General features: G+C 42.1%; 1 protein-coding gene across 2 annotated transcripts in view; it reads left to right on the top strand.

Moving 5' to 3' along the window:
* Positions 1-9,218: 9,218 nt before the first annotated feature.
* Positions 9,219-18,723, top strand: part of ptpn12 (protein tyrosine phosphatase non-receptor type 12) — a 46,062-nt gene continuing 36,557 nt past the window's right edge. For both annotated transcript variants that reach the window (XM_083999616.1, XM_083999617.1), the window contains exon 1: positions 9,219-9,854. In XM_083999616.1, the coding sequence (XP_083855742.1) occupies positions 9,753-9,854 (102 nt within the window). In that variant the 5' untranslated portion in view covers positions 9,219-9,752. The remainder of the gene's footprint in view (positions 9,855-18,723) is intronic.

The following is an 18,723-nucleotide window of genomic DNA, read 5'->3' as shown; positions in this document are numbered from 1 at the left end:
TATTTTTTTCTCACCGCCAAACATTAAGCAAAACTCTCCCGGATAATAAATCAAGCCAGCAAAATAACTGAAACTCCTCAACATCCTCTCTGTGAACTGTACAGGCGCTCAGTGATGAGGAAAGCCACTCCCATCACTGAGGACCCCTCCCCTCCCACCCCCTGCACCACTTGATGCTGCTGCCATCAGGAAGAGCTGCTAGAGAACTCCACTGGCACTTTTTTAATGTATTTTAGTGAGTGTGCCTGGGTGTGGTTCTTATGTGTTTTAATGCTTCATTGAGCTGGTTTAAAGATACATTAGACAAGATAATTTAGATGGAAAGAATCTATCTACTTTCATTCGTTTGTGTTCTTGTAGAGTTGTATCCTAAAATATTTTCCTGATAGCTCTCTGACTGACTTATGTTTGTATGTGCCAACGAGTGAAACTAATGTTGCTAAAGTGATGATGATTTACGATCAGGAGTTTGTCTGTTGTGTTTTATTTTTGAAATTTAAAAGTCATTTTCTGGTAGGTTATCCAAAATCTGGTCTGTTGATTGTGCACTGGTTGATGCATCAGTTAAAAGCTAGGCCAACCATTCTGTATATTTCAAAGTACAACATTTATTTAGTTAATGCAACAAACAAGTAACAACAAAATTTTAAACTGAAACATAATCATCATCTTCAATCTTTGGCTTTTAAATATATCAAGTCAGTATTCAGTCACTGATGTGATGTGACAAAGTAAAAATATGATGCTCTGATCATCATATATTATTTTTAAAGTTAATTTGTCACAGCACAAGTCAATGTTGATTACCTGAACATTTATTTCCTTCATTTTCCGAGTTTTGTCCATTGTGAGACTTTCAGTCTGCTGCATGTTTGCAATCAGGGGGAAACTAACAATTCTTGTCAAGCTCCTCTGTCCTTCTGGAGATCGGTGGCAGTATACGTGGCCGTTTGTGTACATTCCCACTCTCTGTCCTGGAGCACTTAGCTGCAGTGAGCTTGATGTCAGGCAGTTTACTGGTGGTGTGGAGCTCTGTGGGGCACCCGAGGGCGCTGCTGCTGGAGCTGGACCGGCTCATTTTAATCGGAAGCAGACGTGCAGGCATTGGTCTTTCCCGTTTCAGCTGACTGCCTTCCATATTGCTACAGCCTTGTTTGGCAACTGGACAAAAAATGAAGGAAAGCTTGGTCAGTAAAATGTACTGTTGTTTTTGTGTGCATCCTTAGCCGTGATTACATCATAAGAAAAAAAAACAAGACAGCGTAGCTTCTAGAAAATACCTTGCAAAAAGTTAAATACAATAAACGCTTCATCTTAGATCTTCTATAATTGTAAAGTACCTCTTTATATTGGTTCCTAATGTTATTAAAGGGATGGTTCAACATGTTTGGCAAATTGTCCCATTGCCATAATCCCTATAGTTTTAGGAGTAGATATGTTACCTTTAATTGTCGGTGCAAGCTTTTTTTGGAAAGGCGGAGCAGAGCCGCGAGCTGCTCAGAGCTACACTACGGAGGCTAATGGGATTTTTGGTTTCTCTCATCAAACTCATCAAATACACAATCCAACAACTCCAAAATGCTCTCGTGGACAAGTTGTGACCTGTGAGATAATAACGGAATGTTACGAGACAGAGTTGTTTTCAAGGTAAATTCATGCAAAACCGCTGATGCACGCACCAGTCGGGGGCAGTTTTTCGGCAAGCAGTCTCTGCATGCAACCTACTCCTAAAACTATAGGGATTATGGCAATGAGCCAATTAGCCAAAATGTTGAACTATCCCTTTAAATGCCCACCCTCTCCCTCCATAACTCCCCTCTGACCGTGGTCAGCTGCTGTAAATCACCTCTGCCCTGCTGAGGGTGCAGGCTGGAGGCCGAGGAGAGCTTGTTTGACTTCTTCAGCTGCAGCTGGGGCACAGCTGTGACCGGCAATGGGGGTAAGTGGACGGCAACCTCTTCACCACCACCTACATGCTGATATTTCATAGAGAAGTTACATGCAGTGAGGAACAACTTGTATTAGTGTGCACATTTGTTCTGAATTCTTTGCTTCAACCCAGTTCCACCACCACTGGTAATAATTAGCGCAGTGTTTATCGGTAATCAAATGTAGAATAGAAATACATTGTGTATACATTTTAGACAGACAGACTGACCTCCATGTTGCCTGTTTCTGTTGCCATCATTTTATCATTGCCAATTTCTGGCAGGGTGATGCTGGCAGGTTTGGATCGTTCTGATGCAAGTGCATAATGAATGTGTCTTGCACAAACCTGCCACCAAAAAAAAAAAGTAGTTTAGAATGACAATAGAGATTTGAAAACAAACAGAGCTCAACAACTGATGTAAATGTTTCTTTGTTGTGCTATAAACTGACACCTCCACTGTTATATCTGACATTATAATGAAAGTGGATAATGCTGAATGGAATCAAATCCTGTTGACAAGACATAGGCCTATACAAAACATATTTGCAGCATGAAACACAAAATTGAAATAACTGTTACTGTTTGGAATGAAAAAGATCAAACTAGTCTAATGAATAAAACTAAAAGGTAGTATAAAGATGCAGGAAAAGGACCGAGGATAAAGAAGCAGCACAGAATCAAATGTATTTCAAGTGAATGACAGATACAGGCTGAGTAAAATAAATGTATTTTTGCACAAACATTTTTGTTTGGATCAATTCCATTTTCTCTTTTCTGCCGTTTCTCCAAGAGTTTCAGCTTTCGCCTGGAGACAAAGTCCAGAAAGGTCAACTTATATTTCTGTAACACTGAACAATTATGATTCCAAATCAAAGAAGTCATTGTACATTACTGAATTTCTTTACCGTTGTTTTACGGTGTTCATGGTTTCAGTCAGACAGTGCAGTGAGCTGATATAGTTCTGGGTTGAGGTCAGCTTTCTCTCCAAATACGTGGTGGATCAGATGCAGATACTTGCAGATAAATACAGGGTGTTGCAGAGACGACTTGTCCAGCCGGTGGTTTACTGTTAGGTGTGAATGTGTAGTGAAGGTTCCGGTGTCAGTGTGATGTCACACACTGACACTGAACATTCCAGTTCCAATGATGGAACCATCACACATAATGGAAGATTTCCATTGTGTGTGACAGATGTATCTAATATATACATCTGTCTATAAATTGATTATTATCCTATGTTTTAAGAAGCAGGACCTTCCCCCTTTCATATCAAAAAAATATGAAGGGATCAGAATAGCTCTTATTGCCAAGTAGTTACAAGGAATTTAATTTATGTATTTGTGCAAACAGGAAAGAGAGCTTATTAGATAAGTAGCAGGCAAAATACAATAACAACTGAATATAAATTAAGACAAATAAAGAAGAAATGTGGCAATATATAAATAAAGCTGTGATGTAGGTGGATGTGCATGTGGACACAGTGCATTGTTAAGTCCAGGGAATTGTGCAGTTTTCGTGTTACTGGAGAGGAGGGGGTGGGAGAACAGAGTAAGAGGGGGTTTCTGGTCTTGTTCGTGAATGAGACACTCAACCAAAATATTTTTAATAAATCTGAAACTACTGTACCGGTACAACTCACTTTGCCATCGATATCTTTATTTATATCAAGTCATCACATAGCAGCCACAACAGACATATAAGTGGAACTAAGTGCTGTTAATGTTGTTTGATGTGACACATGACACTTATTATAGAGAGCGACCTGACCTTTTCTTCATTAATAGATCAGCTGTGAGCTGTTTCCCTGGCAAATTACAAATGTTTCCCACTTGGTGGCGCCAGTGGATAAGTTACCCAACAGTGACTTGACTGTAGCTGTTAAATTGAAAACTATGGTGCTCATCCATGAAGTCCTGACTTTAAAAAAAAAAACGATATTTGAAATTTTTATTTTAAATATAAAAATTTTTTTATTCTGTTTTCAGAGAAATTTGTCGATTTGGTTACATAGACACTGTGTTAGGTTGGGTTGTGTCATAATGCAGCATGGTGTCACTACTATAAACCTACTCTGTGTAAAACAGTTACAGTGTGTTTGAAATAGACTGGTTCACGCGGACACAAACGCGTACACACACACACACACACAGCTCTCAAAAGCCAGGACAGTAATTACATGTCTAAATCTGACAGAGCGTCCAACCACCAGTGTGTGTGTGTGTGTGTGTGTGTGTGTGTGTGTGCAAAGACAGAGACAGGCTGGCTGGAATCTGTTGAGGGAAGGGTTATACTGAGGGTGTTGCTACACACACACACACACACACACACACACATACCGGTATATATACACAGACATTCATACATAAGGAGGCCTAGCAGTGCCACATCACCCACCCTGATCCTCAGTCCACTTTGATTCATTGACTGTGGGTCACATAGCTAACTCTTTTGACTTTACTCTTGTAGCCTATGTTTTTGGAAAAAAAAGAAAAAAAAGCTAGGTGTATTATTTATGTTTGGGCTTTTTGTGTTTGTTTTCTAATTTAATCATATTTTTCAGCATTAATTACCTGATAATTCCAGGTGGTCACTTTGCTCGGTTGATTGTGACACCACAGGGTTCAGAGTAATTTGGCTGAGCTTCCAACTGAGGATACTCTTGCGTTGCAGTCCGCAGTGGAAAGTACATCAACATAAATACTGTTCTTAAGTACATTGCTACTTGGGCTTTACTTGGTTAGTTCCATTTCACGATACGTCTCTATGTTTTGGATGGAAATATTGTATTTTTTGTTTTAAAATGTTGTCTTAATACTTCTTCCACTGCTGGAATAGATTAGAGAGATGGCTTTCACACTTTCTGGGCCTCCAGACTGAAACACTTCCCAGTTTCCTCTTCTTCTTCTCTCTTTCTGTATTTTTCCATCAGCCACCTCCAGAGAATTAAAAGGAACAACACAAAGTATCTTAATAAGTCCACAACCACATACATTTTCCAAGTCTTTGGTGCACGACTGGAGGAATGAACACCATTAATCCTAAAGATACTCCCTGATTAGGAGACAGCGTTGTGTAACACATTGCTCCATAGTTTGCCATAGGTGCTCAGGTGGTTGAATTCTGCTGACTGCAAAGGGCCCAGCAGTGGGTTTTCATCATCATAGTACTGTGACCCCTCATGCCTCGTGGATGGGGACACTGTCCCCCTGGGACCACATGCCCCAGGACACGATAGGATGTTAGTGTCACTCATTTATTCAGGTTTTCCTTTTCATTACTGTAGTAACCCCCTGTATCTGTGTACCGGGGTTGTGCAACATGCCACTGAGTCAGTCCTCTATCCTGAGGGCAGACATTTTCACCCTGCTTCATTACTGAAACAGGCAGGCTCACGTTCTCTCTCTCTCTCTCTCTTTCTGTGTGTGTGTGTGTGTGTGTGTGTGTGTGTGTGTGTGTGTGTGTGTGTGTGTGTGTGTGTGTGTGTGTGTGTGTGTGTGTGTGTGTGTGTGTGTGTGTGTGTGTGTGTGTGTGTGTGTGTCCAGACCAGATACAGTATACTCATCCTGCTATGATCTCAATCATTTAACTTCACGCTCTTCCCTCTACCACAGACACACGCAAGGACAGAAGTTGAAGCAAGTGGACAAGAAGAAGAACACATACAGCATACAGCATGGGGAGTGTGTGTGTGCGTGCGTGCGTGCGTGCGTGCGTGCGTGTGTGTGTGTGTGTGTGTGTGTGTGTGTGTGTGTGTGTGTGTGTGTGTGTGTGTGTGTGTGTGTGTGTGTGAGAGCGAGAGAGAGGGAGCCTCCCTCCCTGGGGGTTGTGTATGGGCTTGTTACAGCAACATTCCTCCTCTCAGCTGCTTCTGAACAGCACATTCCTGAAAGAGAGACAGAAAGAGAAAAGAGGGTGAGTGAAAGGGATAAAAAGTAAGGAGAGACAGAGAAAGGGATATATATATATATAAATACAAAAAAAACGAATGGAGTAAGAAATAAAACTAGAAGGAAAGGAATAACGTGAGAGGGAGATGTAAAACAAAATGTGGTGAGGATGGAGGAAAGAGTGAAGATGGGCAGAGGAAATTGGTAGAGGAGGACGGAGGGAATGCTAATAATAATAATAATAATAATAATATGAGATGTAATTGATCCCGGTTGTGTTATTCATGTTCAGCTGACTCCCCCTCTTCTCCACAGAGAGGTCAAGAGGTCAGGGTCAGATGCAGTACAGAGCAACCCAAGCTAGCGCTGAGAAAAGGAAGTGACAGAGAGGAGGCCACAGGGTCTCTCTTAAAATATTATTCCCCATACAGCCATAAGACACACACACACACACACACACACACACACATACACACACTAGTACACGAGAGTACTCTTTGGTGTGTTCATCTCTTCAGTCTGCTTGACCTGTTTTCACTGAACTGTGGAAGGACGATAGTAATCTCACCAAAAACACGGATGCACATAATGATTTAGCCGCACATTTACACTTCTCTGCATTGACACAGCAGAAAAACCACACAAATGAGACCGAGAAAGGGCTCGTCGTATTAAGAGCTATTTATACAACACAATTCATGATGCAAAGAACGCACATAAAGAAATTTACACTGCACATACGGAACATTCTGTAACCGAGACTCTATTCTCTGCATCAGTGGTGAATTGAGATAATTTCCTGTAGGTTGTTTCCTCTGTCTTATGAGTGTGAGGACCAAATAGTGCATGTCAAGCAAAAGATTTGATACAATTAGTTTATTATTTGGTTAATCAATCAGTAGAAAATGAATCAGCCGCTAATAGATAGTGAAAATAATTATTATTTAGAGCCCTGGCCTAAACTACAGCTGGATAAGTTTAACTTTTAAACCAGAAATCTTAGTTTAGATTAAAATTCTGTCACAACAAACTAGTTTAAAATGATAGATGATTAAATCTAAACCCATCTTTAGGCTTGGATGCATTTTTAAACATGGCTGAAATGCAGGTGCACAACACATGCACCAACATCACAAGTACAATTGCGATTTTTACCTAGCGAGCAACAATGTAACACTCCTGGCACCATTCAAAGTATTTATACATTTATTCATTTAATTTTAATCTTGATAGACACTCGTCCCTGTTGATTAAACTGAAATTGAAATTCAGTTTGAACAAATAAACTTAGGTTCACCAAGCAAAGTTTAATTTGAAATGTTGCAACAGATCGTGAGTTTAAACCTGAAGAGGTTATTTTTAAAGCAAGTTTTACAAAACTCTTACTAGAGAACTTTGTGCAATCTAGTTTAAGAACTAAACATCTCATTTAATATAACAGCTGGAGGCCTGTTGACAGATAACATATTGTTTTTGTGTGTTAGAATAAGAACTCAAAGGTGGACACACACACACACAAACACATGTGCAGTTCATATCAAAGCGGATGGAGTTAGCGAGCTGAGTTTTATTGTGCCTTTTCTTCCCCGTTGTTTGTCGTTATCTTGTTGATTCAAATGTGACTTTACTTTGCGTCAGTCGAGAAAAGAGAAATAAAATATAACGGATGAAAGTCGACTGTGTCCCTTGTGTCTGGCAAGTGAAGACAGACCAGAGGCACAGAAAGATGGGGGAGAAAAGAAAGCAAAAGAAACATGAAATATTTACTGGGATAACAAGCAAATAAGCTTAAAGACAAGAGCAACAAAAGCAGTTTGTGTGTGTGTGTAAAGGAAAAAAAAGCTTGTTGGCTCAGAGACAGCGTCCCCTCGCTTTCTCCCTCACTCAGCCTGAATAGATGGGTTTGTTTGCCATCACTGGTAACTAAAGGAAAATAAAGTGACTCAATTCCTCTTCTCTCCATGTGCAAGTTTATTGGAGGGAAGTTAATCATGCATGAGTATCTACTGAGTTCCTGTTCCCCAACAACTCTATCCAGAATACCAATTTACTGTTTGCTTTCTCTCCTCTGCTTTTCATCAATGTCGCCCCTTTCCTTCTGCTCAGTTTGTCACTTACATTACATTCAGATTCATTTGCATCCTTCAACATAATTACATAACACTTATATCATTTTAATCTGTATACTAACTGCAAATACTGTGCTATGTACACACACAAGAGAATTACATACCAACCACTGTGACCATTAGTGATGTCACATACATTTATTTGTTTCTATTTCTGGCAATATCTTAATCCAGATTATATATCTCGTGTTGTGTATGTGGATAAAATCTGTTTGGCTGCATGACTGGATTATCAGAGCTATTCATTTTCTCATATTTCAGATCATGTAGCTGATTAACCTGGTCTCTCCTGTTGCGTCCGTATAGATTTAAGACGGAGTCTGTCTGAAGTATTTTCACATTACTGGAATGCATCAGTAAAGGGAACATTTCTCAGAGTATCAAAGAACATCTTAGTGCTTGTTACTTTTATATCTAATTGATTATTTTCAGAATTGCAAGGTTTTAGCAAAGGATGGGTTTAGACCTGAGAACAGATGTAGGCAAAGGTCCCACCAAATAATTGACATTAGTGAAATTTGTTTAACATGTTGCAGCAAAGGCATTCAGAATTCAATTAAATATTAAAAAAAAAAAAAAAAGAGTAAAAACACAACATCACTACAAAACGTCACACAACTTTAAAATGTCTTAAGTGTATTTTGCAGTAGCAACAATCCAATGCTACGTTGCTAACTGGGCAAAGTGGGCAACTGCCTATGGGACCAGGATGCTCAAGGCCACTGGGCTTCAAATTTCGAACTAAAATTTTATTGAACAAGTGAAGAACACAACTGGGGGGACGGTTATAATGGGTCATCCATCCTCCCTTTCTGCTATACAGAGGGACTGTTTGAAAAGTTAGTTTTAAAACCGTCCTTGTTTTACAGTAGGCTAATACGACCTAAAGCTGTTCTGTGATCATTTCAATACTGTCAACATTATCAATGGATTTCTATAATAATAATAATTGAATGTGCTAAATATCAGTTAGAAATCGTAAAACACACTGATGTACAGTTACATACAATAAAAGAATAAAAGACAATTAAATAATTTAATGTAATTTATCCATCATACCAATGACGAGGACGAGCCGCGTCAAAACGACAGACACGCATTTCATCCAATCAGCGCTGAATGTGGTTTAGAGCTACGTCCACGCCAACCAATGAGATTCTGAGTTCAGGTACCGGCTGTCCAATCACAGGCGAGTATGAGCTGGAAGAGGAGGGTCCTGTTCTCCGTTGGCTTTGCCCAGTCCGGATGTTCCTCAGTAGCAAATAACGAGCAGCAGTGTGTGAATGTGGCAACCGAGGTAGACAGGGAGGGGTAGATAGACTGACCAGAGCTGGGATTTTTTTTTTGGTCTTTTTTATTTCTTCGTCTTCCTTTACGGGGCAAATTGTCTACAGTTTATGTTAGGCCACGGCTGTGAAACTTGTTCGTAGGGCAGAAAACCCCCGGGGCCGCCGCTGCTTTTCTTTGGGACTAAAGCGCTGTCGCTGTGAAAACAGCCCAGAAGAAAGAAGGAAAGGGGAGAAACAACATGGGGCGATAATAAAACAAGAAGGTGTTGTGAACCGACGATGACTCCCTGGGGGGACCCGTGAAGCTTATTTATTTTTATTTATTCCCCTCTTTTCCTTCCCCCCCATTTTTTGTCTTTTTGTTTGTTTATTTTCACGTTTTCTCCTCCCTTGCCTTGCCTTGCTTCTTCGGGAGGTTGCTTTTTGTTTTTTTTATTTGTAAGGAAACAAAACAAACAAATAGGCTAGCAACAAAAACAAAAAAGGGCAACGGGATACGCCAGAAGAGGACATAAGGATGGACCAAGCCGGCATCCTGAGAAAGTTTATCCAGGGGGTGAAGGCCATGAGCGAGGGGGACGAGGAGAGGGGAGAGGACAACTTCGGCAACGACTTTATGGTGGGTCAACATTTACAGCATCCTTTCCTTCACATCTACACCTCACCCACACCCCTCTCTCTCTCTCTCTCTCCCCCCTCATAATAATTTCCAACCACACTGACCGACCCCTATGTGTCCCCCCTCCCCTCCTTCTCCTTCTCCCGGCTCCCACCTCCTCCCCTCTCCCCTCCCCGTCTCCCGGTTCTCCTGCTGTATCCCCCAGGAGGTGAGGAGGCAGGGGCGGCCGCACTGCCCTCTTCCTTTTCCTCCCATTTCCAGGCTTTACATGGCGGCCTAGCATTGTCTCTCTCCACACACACAACCCACAGACAGACACACACCACCGGCTCCTTGTTTCTATAAAAGAAAAATAAAAGAGACACACAACAACATAGCTACTAAGCCGCGTTCACGTCTCCTTTGCAGCCTGTGGCTATGTTATTTCCTATTCTTTTATTTTTGTTCCATGGCGTTGTTGGCATAGCTTATATTAGCTTGCAGGTAACAGCTGGGCTACAGGGTAGTGGGTAGTGTTATTGTGGCTATCTGCTGACTGTCTGCTAGCCATGCCTGATTGTTGGGATACAGTGCAGTGAGTCATTGTTCCTCCCTCCCTGATACTCAATTAGCAATGGATACACAGAAACCAAATTGAGCTTAATTGCATGTATCACCCTCAGTGTAATTTTTTCTGGGCACACTTTTTTCTTGTTATAGTCTGTAGCTAGCAAAGGATGACTTTAGGTGCTGGTGTAGTGAATTAGTTATGGTCTGTGGTGAAAGATGAATCCAGTATGGATAGAAGGGGTATTGCTTGTTTGTTTTTGAGATGGAGCAGCATATCATGTCAACATATTTAGTTTGCTTTGTGATGACCGCTGACCCACAGTCGTCACTCACTACATCACTGGATGTTTTTCATGTTGCAACTCTGGACTCAAAATAGGACCTCTCCTCTCCTAGGCTTGTGAAATAGCTGCAGTAGCCACAACAGGGATGTCACATCTTTCAAAAACAGTTGTGTCATTTTCTTTTTTTTTTTGTAGATGGGATTTGATCAGTAATATGATGAGAAAAGAAAACGTGCTGTGCTAACTGGACGGTAGGCCTACATACACATTTAGGATCTGCAAGTTGCATTAATGTTAATGTTAGCAAAGCCACCAGAGAATTAAAATTAAAGAGGCCTCAGTACCAGGTTGGTTTTGGGTTTAATTCACATCCTACATGTAAGTCTTTTACTTTATTGGTTTCTTTACTCTTTATTGAACGGTGGTCGTTTAGAGAGACTAATCAGTGTCAGAACAGTTAACTTTTTCTCCTTTTGCCTTTAGTTACACATACACACTCACTCACACACACCCTTCTCCTTACTTCCTACTTCATGCAAGCTGCTTGCTGGAGCTTGCAACATTCTTTCTTGGCCCATTTCATAACATTTTGTCCTGGCTTTTAAAAAGTGGAGCGTTATCAACTATTGGTTACACTTTTGAATAAGAACGACACATTTTGCCAGGCTGCTTTTGTCTCTTTTTTGAAATCAGGCACACAACAAATCCTGAAAATATGCAGAATCCTTATGTATGTGTCAGATTGTGATGTGTGGCGATGACCTGGCCCCGTCCTGTCCTGTCCCCCTCTTTTGAGCATGTGCTTCTGAAAACAGGGAGTTAGCGGATGTTGCGCAAAAAAACCCAGACTACTCGGGGCGTTGGGCTGTGTGAGAGGCGGTGAGGAAGTGCTTTATGGATGAGGGAGACACCAAAAGGAGAAGAGACTTGTCTGCTACCGCCTTATTTAAATGCCACTCATTCCATAATGCATGTGATGAGAAATATAATCCTACACTTAGGTAGAATAATTAACCTTATATGATTCAGTGCTTCGTTTTTATTGGCTTCTGCTTCCCCTTAACCTTCAATTCTCCATGTAGGTTTGACTTGGTAAATGTAGCTTCTTGTTGTAGGCCTACTTCTCATTAATAACTTTACACACACACGCCTTGTCAAACTGCCTAATGCAGCCCCGGCCTTCTGCTTTTAGGAGAGGCCTTAGGTGAATCAGCAAGATCTTAAAACGTATCGTCATGGTAGAAAACATTGGTTTTCATCAGTTCTCCCAACACAACCACCCTCCAGCCTTTGTGGCTTCTGAAATTACTTATTTAAAAAAAAAAAAAAACAGGACCCTGCTTTTCAGACACCACTGACTGACTGCTTGTTGTGCCTTGATTCTTCATGTGATATCTGTTCAGTTTCCTTTTCAGTTAGCTCTATTAGCATGAAATACAATAATTCGTTTTTATAATGAAACATATTTCCTGTTAGTCCTCAGGCTATCACGCACCCAACCCGTCCCCCCGTCCCCCGCCTCCCTCGGACAGTAACTCGACTATCGGACAACTCACTCGAATTTCATTTTTTTTGGGCCATCTAAGTGCTTTAATTTAAACTATTTCCCTAATCTGGTTATTCACAGTAATTAAGTTATTTTTGTGCATGCAAACTTGCTGAATGGCAGCTTTATGGCGTCCATGCAAATGGGCCCTCGAGCTAAGTTCTTCTCCCAGCACACACAGGCAACATCAGCTTGTGGACGGTCGGTGGAGTCTCCTAAATTATTCAGCGGACAACAGCAGCTCGTAGACAAGGAAACTTGTTCTGATTGAGCACAGGTGGGCTCGGCGCCAGGCAACCAAGCACAATTAAGCCGCATCATCAGCCAACATGTAAGTAAGTGCTTTAGCTGTCGCGCCCGCCCGCCCATCCCCGAGCGTTGTGTGAGGCTTTCAATTGCTGCGGAGTCAAACTCGCAATACCACAAGCGCATGGGGTGTACTCCTCTGCCCACTGAGTCACCAGAACACCCTGACATAACACCCACTTTAACTGCCTATTGTTGTTTATATATAGAAAGTGTTTTATAGACATAATTACAGGCCACTGGTGGAGCAACGAATCAGAGATTATACACAGTGCAGCTTCTCTGCTGCTCGATGGAACAGGGAGCGCTCGAGATAATTTTTTCCGCTCGGCACCCAAATGTGACAAGTGTGGTTTCTTAGTATGTTCTTGTCTCATATTTGAAACAAGGACATCCGAATTTGCTTTCGGAAATTTTACAGTGTGTCTTTAATGTTCAGGAATTTCATCTAGTGGCATATGTGGGGGGAGAAACTTCAACAATTACACGGCACATAAAGGTGCATACGGTGCTGGTCTGTCAGGGCCTCCCATGACGACCGGTCCAAGGTTGAAGATGTAATTCCGACACATTTTTTTTTGGTCATAATCTCGGGGCTACAATCATTTACCGGCTAGATTACATGCTTCTATATACATTCACAGACACACAACATTATAGCCTGCGTGTGCCTGTAATTTTGGCCTCGACTCTTTTCTGCATTTTTTTCCCCCGGTACGTTTATGACAGAGTGTTGCTTTAAAGCTGACCTAAACAACTTTTGCGCGTCAGTGGATCAGCGAGACCGTCCTTCAGGAACTATTTGAAACATTTAAGCTTCAGGGTTGTGCAACATGTCATCAGTAAAAGGCACGCTGCTAGTCCAGTGATGATGATGATGATGGCGGTGATGGCTTAATCCAGAGAGGTTACAAATGGGATGAGAGGCAAAGTGTGTACTGGTGGAGCTGGTCTCATGACGCAGGTCCTGCAAAATTGGGGCATCGGTGCAAGAACTGCCTCCACAAAACCAAACAATGGCAATCTCACTTGTTTCACAAGGGTGGTTATCAACTGGGTCTGTCAACCCATGACTCTCCAAACCAGCTATTAGTGCGCTTATGTAAGGGAGCCAGAGTGTGTGTGTGTTTTTTTCTTTCTTTTTTTAACAAATAGATAGTTACAGAGGCTGCACCATGGACACATCTAGAGAAACATTAGGGATTGAGTAATTAAAACACTAAATATAAACTAGTACAAAGATAAAATGTGATGTGGTAAAAGCAAACAGATTGAATCGACTTTCATGCATCATCTTCAGGAAGTAGAAATGAACCTAAAGGTGTAAATGTGAGGTGGGAAATACCAAAATATAACAGCAAGTTATAACCTTGTTTCTTTTTTTTTTATGAAAGTAAGCTGAAAGAATAGCTTCCCCCCTTTTGGACGGCATGACCGCCACTTCCACACAGCGTGACTTTGCGTATCGCAAGATCATCACAGTTGGTGGCACTTGATGTGAAAGCTCAGCGTGGTTTTTTTAACTACGTGTGAACTCCTTTTTGAAATTAGCTGAGTTTGTTACGAAAGGCTGCCGCTGCCTTCCTGTGCTGTGGCCACGCTCGCTCGGCCCGAAGAAGACGTAACGCTGACTCACAAATCTGGCTCTGTGAGAACGAGCCTTCTCCGCTCCACGGGGCAAAAGTTTCGCCACCGTTGGGAGACGATGCGTTTTGCACCTCAGGTTTGATGTGTGACTTCCTGTGAGCAGAGAAAGTGTCTCTAGCAGAGAGAGGACGACAGGGTTCCTCTTGTTTGGTGGTCCAGGGACACTCTTCTTTTCATCTGAACCCTTTTCTTTTTATGTGTATTTATATATTATATATAGATCTGTGAAGTCAAGACGGTGTGTAGGAGGACAGAGCCAGGTTGACTGAACACACAGCTGTTCACAGACACACAAGCTGCAGGGATTGTTGCTTGTGACCTCTGTGTTATGGGAAACTTGTCTGTAGCTCGTAGGCCACCCCGCAGCCCCAAAGAAACATGCTATTACAGAAAAACGTCCATCCAAAATTCCTCACAGAGTTGTACACATGCTTTTTTTTTTTTTTTTTTTTTTTTTGCGGGGTTGTCCCCAGCGGATGTCCAAGTGCTGGCAGTGTGGTCGTCGTAGCATTACAAGAAGACAGGAAATTAAACGTAACCTGGCATCCTACACCAGGCTGAGAACAGATTTCTTATGCAAGGAGAAGGAGCCCCCTTCTCCCTCCCGTGGAGCACCAACAGACGTTAGAGATGTTTGAGCAGATGCCCAGATATAACGCTAGCTACGTACCAGACAGTAGGAAGCACTTACAGAGGTGTTAAAAAAAAAAAAAAATTTCACAGGTTCTACCAAGTGGTTTAGGTTTGAGACGACGAGATGTAGGTACCGTAGATGTAACACGGTGTAGAAGACAGGAAATAAACCACAGGGCCAGAACAAAGTGAAACACATCTGTGTGTCACTCACTGCACCAACTGGGATGTTGTTTCTAAACACACTGGTGTCATACATGTACCTGCTTTAGAGAACTCTGGGCTCAACACAGTAGTTTAGATATACAAGGTCAGCTTGTGTGTGTCCCAAGCAGATCCTAAAGCAAGACATCAAAGAAAAGCAAAAATTTGCAAACCCATGCTTCTCCTGACGGGCAGACATTAAAGGGGGGAGGCAAGAGAAGGGGATGTGACAATGCCAAACATGCGAGTGTGTGTGTGTGTTCTTGTGAGCTTGTGCTTGTGTGTGTATTAATAGTTTTGACCCGGGGGGGCTTCCCCTTCTCTTTTTCTGAGTTTTCTGTGTGGGTGTGCATGTTAAGTGCCCGCACACACATCTAAGCTTCTAGCACATGATCTGGAAACCTTTTTTACCTCTGCATTACACAACCACACAATCTCTCTCTCCCTCACACACACACACACACACATACACACACACCTCACTGGTCATGGATGCTAAAGCCTCTATCCGTGTGTGAATGAAATGAAAGCATGGACGGCTATAGCGCCAGCACAGAAGAAGAAGGTGGATTTGTGTGTTTAGGGGGGGAGTCGCTTCAGAGCGGTGCCAGACTGACGCTGAGTTTGGACAGACATTCGCCCTGCGTTAAAACAACGCAGGGGGTGAGGGTGGAGGGGTGGGTGGAGGGGTGTGATGTTTCATGTGCAGGAGAGACGAGGGGGAACACGATCCAAGAAGAAGTCCAGTTTAGGGGGCGGTGGTGGTGGCATATATGTGGTCGGCCTTCCTGTGTGACATCACACCACCGTAGCAGAAGTGTAACTCAGATTAAGTGTTTCATTTCATCATCACTTTGTTGCGATGGCTCCGTTCTCTGAATTAGAAAAGCAGATTGTTTCCCCCTTGATGAGTAAAGGAAGTGACCTGTCTTTTTTGGCGAAATGATGCACCGCAGCTAGAATGCTTGGTATGCCGGCTTCTCCTTTTCAAAACCCATCAGTCAGTCATTGTGTTGAAAACGAGCTGGAGGCGGCAGAGCGACGTGGTGTGGCCTTCTTTTTCTTTCTTTTTTTTTATGTCAGAGTGCAAGTCCAAAGCTTCGGGGTTTCCGTAAACGTATCTGAAAATTGACACATGACAAAAAAAAAAAAAAGGGAAAAGAATGCGTTTATTCAGCGGAGCTTTGGTTTGTCCTGTTCTCATGGGATGAAACACATGACACAAACTGATCAGTCACATGACGGGGGATGTCCTGTGTCCTCTACATCTCTTGTCACGGCTAAAAAAGAAAAGGAAAAAAGAAAAGTGAAGCCTGGTGGTTTTGTGTGTCTCTGTGCTTTTATTAGCTCGTGTTTGTGCGTGGGTGCAGGAGCAGGTACACTGCTGTGTTTCAGTGCGTGTGTGTGTGTGTGTGTGTGTGTTGTAATCACTGTAAAGCTGCCTCATGTTACTGTAACAAGACTTCCTAATTTCTTTTTTGTGTCACAAGCCTCCTTCTTTCTTTCTTTCTCACCCTTCCCTCCCACGGCTTAACCCAGAAACCAGCCTTTTGCCCCTAAGCTGGGTGTTTCTCAGAAGAGAGCAACACAATATTTCTGCTCTGGAGTTTGTGTGTGTGTGTATAATGTGTATATGTGTGTATGTGTGTGTGTGTGAGGCTGGCCCACCAACAAGGCCAAAGTTTATTAATCAAGACGTGGAGACAGTTTATACTCACTACCAGGCACCAGGAGGGTGTCAGATTTGTTATGATATCAACAAATACAGAATGTTACATGAACACACACACACACAGACACACACACAGGTGCTGAGTGAGGCCACTACTTAAAAAAAAAAAAAAAAAAAAAATCACAGACATTAAAGTTGCAGAATCAGGGTTTGCGAACACAAGGTCAGCGGTTTAACCCTGCATGCGGGCTGCGAATATCTGAGCAGGGAAGTGATTAATACACACACACATGCACACACAGACACACAAACACACACAATGAGCTCCTGTCCCAGATGATTGGGATTATACAGTATGCGGTTCGTCCACATCTGCTTCCTGCTGCAGGCCGAGATCCAGAGTCGGAAATTACCACCAGGCAAATAGCAGCGAATGCCAGTGTGAGAGTTTTTCTGAGTGTGACGACGGTGAAATAAACAGCTTTAACTTCAGTTCGAAACATGTCAAACATCATAGGTTGTGCGTCCGGGCCTCAGATACACACACACACCTGCTGTGTTTTCAGTAACAACTATGTACTAGGTCTGTTTTTAAATGTATGCAGTGGATTTCAGGAGCGGATTTTGGTTAGAGACTTAATTCAGAGTTAGAAATAATAGTGGTAACAGAGGGTGAGGTCATGGTGATGTCATGATGAGATGATGTCACTCCTCAGAGGACAAGTGACAATGGCGATCAGCTGCATAGAAGTCCTTTATTGGTCCCGCAGTGAGGAAACAGCCGCACTTCAGAAAAAGAAACTGCAAAATGTCTATATCAAATCACTTAAAGATAAATAATAGATCAATCAGATATTTAAATATAGCAAAGATGGAAGCAGATAAGAAATAACGCACAATTGGTGTGTGTGTAATTATTGCACATCGTTTGTCAGTTTCTGGTGTGTGTGGTCTGCTGAGTAACGTAGAGTAAGTATCTACTTTAACTCTGTCACACACTAACCTTATGATATTGTAGTTTTTTGTAAATAAATGTGAAATGTTTAGTCAGATTTTTCAAGAAAATGTATAAAAGAAAGGTATTAGCGATAGATAGATAGATAGATAGATAGATAGATAGATAGATAGATAGATAGAAACTTTATTAATCCCTTTGGGAAATCCCTTCATGACATTTTGGTTCCAGTTCCAGTCACAGTGCAATATGATAAAAAGGGAAAGAATACTCACAAAGAAAAAAACAAAAACACAATTCTAACAAAAACAAAGTGCCGAAAGTCAAATATCAAGATCAATATGGTCCAGCAACAAAAACTCAAGTGTGCAAATAACAGATAAAAGACCGTTAAACATGTGCAAAGGTAGCAGTAGTTGCATCGTTGACTTATTAATAAATGAACATGCCTTTGTGTCTGCTACTAGAGCAGTTGGTGCCTTTTTTGGCATTTTAATATGACAGATGAGTTCCCACACTTTATTCTGGTTATGGTGATGTTAAATTTTTCCACTCCCTCCCGGTCCAATTCTCCGACTGACCCTCCATCTCTTCCCCCTCTACATCCTTCCTCTTCATCCCTCCCTCCCTCCCTCCCTCCCTCCCTCCCTCCACACTGACATCACAGAGGCACAAACAGCGGCCCAGTCAGAGGAAGCAGTACGAGTAGATGTTCAGTGTGTTTGTCTTTCTTCTCTAAGTCTAACCGTCGACAGCCGACTGTACAGTAAACGTAAGGCTGCATGGCACTTTGAGGTCCCAGAGGAAGTGGGTGGGGCTCTCTGAAGTGACGGGGCGTTTTGATTGGCCGCTTGAACTGAACCGAGCGCTTTCGGTTCAGCAGCACAGGTGTTTCCTGCGGTCAGCGCGACATGATCACATACACAATGATGCGATGCGTGTGCCCGGCCACAACCACACAGACACACACAGGCTCATGGTAACAGACTTGTATTGATAAGGAACAACTTATTCCCTACCAGCTGTGTACAGGGGGTTTAACAATTTTAGAAAAGTAAAAAGTTCCTATTTTT

Source organism: Trachurus trachurus, assembly GCF_905171665.1.
Source record: "Trachurus trachurus genome assembly, chromosome: 23".
In the NCBI taxonomy this organism is placed as follows: Eukaryota; Metazoa; Chordata; class Actinopteri; order Carangiformes; family Carangidae; genus Trachurus; species Trachurus trachurus.
The sequence above is the reverse complement of the archived record's forward strand: the minus strand, read 5'-3'. Positions and strand labels throughout refer to the sequence as shown.